This window comes from Metopolophium dirhodum, unplaced genomic scaffold, assembly GCF_019925205.1.
Source record: "Metopolophium dirhodum isolate CAU unplaced genomic scaffold, ASM1992520v1 scaffold1, whole genome shotgun sequence".
Taxonomy (NCBI): Eukaryota; Metazoa; Arthropoda; class Insecta; order Hemiptera; family Aphididae; genus Metopolophium; species Metopolophium dirhodum.
Window position 1 is genome coordinate 2176692 of NW_026869896.1, and position 7139 is coordinate 2183830.

Here is a 7139-nt window from a genome sequence, read left to right on the forward strand (position 1 = left end):
TAAATTCTAGTTCACAGATTATCTAGTTTATGTTTAGTGGATAAATGTATTTGCAATTGTCTGAAGTCTTATTCAACAACAACTTATGTTTTTATTTTAATTTGAAATGATGTACCCCAACAATGAAAATGTTAATATAAGCGTAATTTATTGAGTTTTAAATTCTAGTTCACAGATCATCTAGTTTATGTTTAGTGGATAAATGTATTTGCAATTGTCTGAAGTCTTATTCAACAACAACTTATGTTTTTATTTTAATTTGAAATGATGTACCCCAACAATGAAAATGTTAGTATCAACGTATTTATTGACTTATAAATTCTTGTTTTCTGATCATCTAGTTTATGCATAGTGGATAAACGTATTTGCAATTGTCTAAAGTCTTATTTATCAACATATTATGTTTTTTTTTTTAATTTGAAATGATAGACCCCAACAATGATTAGTTTTAATATTAACGTAATTATTGAGTTCTAAATTCTAGTTTTGGGTTTCAACTAATGTAACAAAAGGTGACTAATGTATTTGCAATTGTCTGAAGTCTTATTCATCAACATATTATGTTTTTTTTTTAATTTGAAATGATGTACCCCAACAATGAAAATGTTAGTATCAACGTATTTATTGACTTATAAATTCTTGTTTTCTGATCATCTAGTTTATGCATAGTGGATAAACGTATTTGCAATTGTCTAAAGTCTTATTCATCAACATATTATGTTTTTTTTTTAATTTGAAATGATAGACCCCAACAATGATTAATTTTAATATTAACGTAATTATTGAGTTCTAAATTCTAGTTTTGGGTTCAACTAATGTAACAAAAGGTGACTTATGTATTTGCAATTGTCTAAAGTCTTATTCAGCAACAAATTATATTTTTTTTTTTAATTTGAAATGATGTAACCCAACAATGAATAATGTAAATATTAACGTTATTTTTGAGTTCTCAATTCTAGTTTTGCGTACAACTAATCTATCTATAGGTGACTAATGTATTTGCAATTGTCTGAAGTCTTATTCATCAACATATTATGTTTTTTTTTTAATATGAAATGATGTACCCCAACAATGAATAATGTTAATATCAACGTATTTATTGACTTCTAAATTCTAGTTTTACGTATAACTAAGCTATCTATAGGTGACTAATGTATTTGCAATTGTCTGAAGTCTTATTCGTCGACAAATTATGTTTTTTTTTAATTTGAAATGATGTAACCCAACAATGAATTATGTTAATATTAACGTTATTTTTGAGTTCTCAATTCTAGTTTTGCGTACAACTAATCTATCTATAGATGACTAATGTATTTGCAATTGTCTGAAGTCTTATTCATCAACATATTATGTTTTTTTTTTAATTTGAAATGATGTACCCCAACAATGATTAACATTAATATTAACGTAATCATTGATTTTTAAATTCTAGTTTTGAGTTCAACCAATCTATCTATAGGTGACTAATGTATTCGCAATTGTCTGAAGTCTTATTCGTCAACAAATAATGTTTTTTTATTATTTGAAATGATGTACCCCAACAATGAATATGTTAATATAAGCGTAATTTATTGAGTTTTAAATTCTAGTTCACAGATTATCTAGTTTATGTTTAGTGGATAAATGTATTTGCAATTGTCTGAAGTCTTATTCAACAACAACTTATGTTTTTATTTTAATTTGAAATGATGTACTCCAACAATGAAAATGTTAGTATCAACGTATTTATTGACTTATAAATTCTTGTTTTCTGATCATCTAGTTTATGCATAGTGGATAAACGTATTTGCAATTGTCTAAAGTCTTATTCATCAACATATTATGTTTTTTTTTTAATTTGAAACGATAGACCCCAACAATGATTAATTTTAATATTAACGTAATTATTGAGTTCTAAATTCTAGTTTTGGGTTCAACTAATTTAACAAAAGGTGACTAATGTATTTGCAATTGTCTGAAGTCTTATTCAACAACAACTTATGTTTTTTTTTAATTTGAAATGATGTACCCCAACAATGAAATTGTTTATATCAACGTATTTATTGACTTCTAAATTCTAGTTTTCTGATCATCTAGTTTATTTATATAGGATAAATGTATTTGCAATTGTCTAAAGTCTTATTCAGCAACAAATTATATTTTTTTTTTTAATTTGAAATGATGTAACCCAACAATGAATAATGTAAATATTAACGTTATTTTTGAGTTCTCAATTCTAGTTTTGCGTACAACTAATCTATCTATAGGTGACTAATGTATTTGCAATTGTCTGAAGTCTTATTCATCAACATATTATGTTTTTTTTTAATTTGAAATGATGTACCCCAACAATGATTAACATTAATATTAACGTAATCATTGATTTTTAAATTCTAGTTTTGAGTTCAACTAATCTATCTATAGGTGACTAATGTATTTGCAATTGTCTGAAGTCTTATTCGTCAACAAATAATGTTTTTTTATTATTTGAAATGATGTACCCCAACAATGAATATGTTAATATAAGCGTAATTTATTGAGTTTTAAATTCTAGTTCACAGATTATCTAGTTTATGTTTAGTGGATAAATGTATTTGCAATTGTCTGAAGTCTTATTCAACAACAACTTATGTTTTTTTTTTAATATGAAATGATGTACCCCAACAATGAATAATGTTAATATCAACGTATTTATTGACTTCTAAATTCTAGTTTTACGTACAACTAATCTAACTATAGGTGACTAATGTATTTGCAATTGTCTGAAGTCTTCTTCATCAACATATTATGTTTTTTTTTTAATATGAAATGATGTACCCCAACAATGAATAATGTTAATATCAACGTATTTATTGACTTCTAAATTCTAGTTTTACGTACAACTAAGCTATCTATAGGTGACTAATGTATTTGCAATTGTGTAACGAACCCCCTAATACGCATAATGTATTATTGTGCTCGTTTCGCCTTCGGCCACATTTGGCAACATAAAGATTAGATAAATATCAGCACGTAGAAATTCGGCTAAAATAAATCAAAGTCATATATCCAATTAGAAAGCCTATGGAAATATAACAAGAGGGCAATACGGTCTTTTGCATTTTAATAAGTCTTACAACCTCGCTTTAATCATAAATGTATGAATATAATATTTAGAATTTGCTTACGAACTATACATATATATATATATATATATATAATGCACAGTATCTAAATATTGTCGGATAGCGTATACCATATACGGCAAAACATGATAACGAAATAAAACGGACACGACTCTCCGATTAACCAGGCGTGGGAATGTAAACAGCATCCTGTGAAATCCACGGAGTTATCGATAGACTAGGGGGGAAGTAGAAGAGCAGGAGGCCCTATAAAACCAGACCCGAAACGGCCTGTAGATTAGACGTGTAGCACCATAGTACAGGCGAGCACCTTCACGCACGGCAACATAATAAATTCTCAAATTGTACTTAGAACAATTTTCAATAAAAAACCTAAATAACTTACATCAGTCTTATTATTCAACTCTACCTGAAGAACTCCTCATCCATCAGTCTTGCTACCTGCAACTTTATGAGCTAGGCAGTTAACTCAACTCCTAGTCCATAACACTGGCGCAGTCGAGTACGGAACTTCCAAGGAATTGAGGCGAGTCGAGCAGTCAAAGCAGCAGAAATCAGCGGAGGAAGTGCAGCAGCGACGCAGAGCTCGATTCAAATCAACGACACGGAGGCAACTTTTCAAGTCACAGTCGAGGACCGATCACCCTTGACGACTCCGGGAAGCGACGAACAATTCAAGACAGGCAAGCAGACAAAATAAGGAAAAAATATGAACAGAGCAGTAGGTGCAGGAGTAATGTGAGTTAATAATAGTTATAAAAATAATTAGAATTGTAGCTTGGGTACACGTCTCACGTTGGTTTTTTTTTAAGAAGCCAGCGGTAAAAATTTTTTAGTTTAGATATTGGTGAAGGTGCGTATAATAAGAAATCTTATTATATATTAAAGGAAAAAAAAAAATATAAGTTGTTGAAAAAGAAATATATATAATTGTAGTAAAATAGACAGCGGTAGACTGATCTATGTTGAAATAAGTTGTTGTATTATTAAAGGGAAAAAATATAAGTGTTGAAAAAGAAATATATATATATAATTGTGGTAAAATAGACAGCGGTAGACTGATCTGTGTTGAAATAAATGGTTGAATTAAATAGGAATCAACAAATGAAATAGTAAGGGAATACTATAGTTAATTGAAAAAGTAATAGAGGAAATATAGAATTTGATAGAAAAAAATATTGGGAAAAATATATATATGAATGCACGCGTAGCAATTGAATAAATGATAAAAGTTGATGAATAATTAGAGGAAAAAAAAAAAAAGGGATTATTGAAATAAAATTTTGAAGTGAATTAATTGATAGTCAATTGTTGAATAAATGAAGATTTTTGAGAAATATAGGTACCTATGGAATAATTAAATGATGTTTTGTGAATAATATAGAAGAATACTGAAGTTGAAATATTGAAATATAAAGAGTATATAAAGAGTTTTTGTTTTTGAAGTATAAAGAAATTTTTTTTGAATAACTGAAATAAAGTTAATTTTGTGTCTAAAAGACAAGTGTATTGAATTGAAGTATTAATGTTGAAAAATTATAGACAAAGAGAATTAGATTGAAAGAAATCAATTGGGAAAAATATTACAAGTGGAAGTAATAGGAAGGCTAGCATAGAATAAGTGTAGTAATAGAATATAATAGTAATATTCGATAGTTAAATTGGTAAAAAAATAATAGAGTAATTAGATTTTAATTGTAAGAATTAATAAGAAATTAGGTAGTGGATATAAAATATTTATTAAATTGGAGTAGCTAACCAATGTTAATGGTATTTTAATATCCAAAGCTTGTTATATATCGTAGGGAGAGCGATAGAAATTACGCAACGACAGAGTTACGTAAAAATACGAGTGTTTTGTGTGTGTGAGTGTGTGTATACACTACACAATACGACGCGGTGTACGTAAATACAAGCGTACGGGTATGAAATATAGAATAAATAATGAGAATAAATGTCGAGTTAAATAAATTAAATATTCTTAAATGATATTAGTGATTATTGAATATATATGAATAAAGAATCAGGAAATTCAGATATTGAGAGTAGTTCTTCGGATGAATCGATAGAACAAGTTAAAAATAAAAAATTAGGAAAAGAAGTAGTAAGGAAAAATAGGATAATAAAAGAGGAATTTTTAATAGACACTACAGAAATAATAGAAGGAATAGACAACGTTACTAGAAAAAATTATTTTAGGACTTTAAGTCAAACAGAAGAGTTAGGTAAAGTACTTACCCCTCAGAAAAGTGTAAAACAAAAATTGTCGGGTAGATCAGGTTCTAGATCTGATCCCGGTGTAAAACACGTTCAATTACAGCAAATAACTAGGAAAAAAGTAGCGAACGTAAAACATAAGATGGATTTAGATAAAGCAGTTTCTATGATTCCGATTTGCACGGGTAAAAAGGACGTAGCAGAATTTATAAATACATGTGAGATAGCACTCAACGATATTGCAGAGATAGATAAACAACTATTGTTAAAAATTATAACTTCTAAGTTAGCGGGAAATGCTTTAGAGGTAACCAAGTATCGTACGTTAGATTCTTGGGAAGCAATAAAATCAATTTTACAAGGGGCATTTGAGCATAAAATTTCGGAAAGGGCTTTATCAATAGGTTTAAATACGGCACGTATGGCAGAAGGTGAAAGTGTAGCGAAATTCGCGAATAGAATCGAAGAATTATATTACAAATTATGTGCAGCTAGTACCGTAGGGTTGAACAAAGCTGAGGAAACTGTAGTGAAAAGCCAAACGAAAAAACAGGCTATGATTATATTTATGACGGGTTTACCAAATCACTTATATATAGTACTGAAAGCAAGAAGTCCTAAGTCTTTAGAGGAGTGTATACAAATGGCTCTTGACGAAGAAATCGAATATAATTCTAGGATGAGTATAGAAAATTTACAGAATAATGCGGAAAGTCAAAGTTTTAGTAAAAACGAAAATCAGGGTGTAAATGGGAATACAAAACAACAGAATAATAATGGTAAAATTAATACATTTTACCGCGGTAATAATGGTCATATGAATCAAAACGGTAGAAATAATAATTTTAATAATCGAAATGGTTATAATGACGGATATAATAAATTCAATAAAAATGTTAATCGCGGAGGATACAGTAATTTTAATAATAATAATCGTAACGGATACAGTAATTTTGATAGTAATAATCGTAACGGATACAGTAATCGTACAGGATACAGTAATTCCAATAATCGCGGCGGATATAGTAACAATTATAGACAAAATTATAACGAAAATAATAATCAGCGAAATAATTTTGGTAATCAGAATAGAAGTAACACTGGATGTTACACGTGTGGGAAAACAAACCATATCGCAAGAGAGTGCTGGCAAACGAACGGTCGACCAGGCGGAAACGACCGAGCAAATACACATAACACCAGTCGTGATAATGGTGCGCGTAATTCTGGAGGTGGTAATAGTAGTAGAAACAATACGGGTGTTCAGAATTTGCATTGTAGTTATTGTAATAAAATAGGACATGAAATTTCGAATTGTTTTACAAAACAGAAAAACGAGAAAAATAATTCAAAAAATTCCAAAGGGCAAGTTCCAGTGGGCGTCAGGCTTGTCCAAGAGATAATGGAATCGCCACAAAACGATGTTTTCACATCACAACTAAATTAATAGAAAATCATATCACTTTAAAATCACCTAGTTTTAATAAAGAACAAATTAAATTATTAGTAGACACGGGGGCTGAATTAAATATCATTAAAATTAATGCACTAAAAGGGGATACAGAAATTAACGAAAAAGACAAGATTTATTTAAAGGGTATTAATGAAAAAATAGTCTCAACAATAGGTAAGCGAAAATATATTTAATTATAAATAAAAAAGCATTCGAAACAGAATTTTATGTAGTTAACAAAACATTTCCAATAGAAGGTGAAGGAATATTAGGACACAAGTTTTTAATGGATAATCATGCGGTTATAGATATTGCTAACAATACGATAACAATTAATGAAAATAAAGTAGAAAACGAAAATAATG

At 28.9% G+C, this 7139-nt stretch overlaps 1 protein-coding gene across 1 annotated transcript; it reads left to right on the top strand.

Moving 5' to 3' along the window:
* The first annotated feature begins 2915 nt into the window (after positions 1–2915).
* LOC132953208 (MATH and LRR domain-containing protein PFE0570w-like) lies at positions 2916–6922 on the top strand. Its single transcript, XM_061025731.1, has one exon. It carries the CDS (start codon positions 5116–5118, stop codon positions 6766–6768), a length of 1653 nt encoding a protein of 550 aa, XP_060881714.1. The 5' UTR covers positions 2916–5115; the 3' UTR covers positions 6769–6922.
* Positions 6923–7139: the final 217 nt, after the last annotated feature.

Coding starts and splice junctions, on each gene's coding strand:
- LOC132953208 (XM_061025731.1), top strand. CDS start 5,116: ATGAATAAAGAATCAGGAAATTCAGATATTGAGAGTAGTTCTTCGGAT.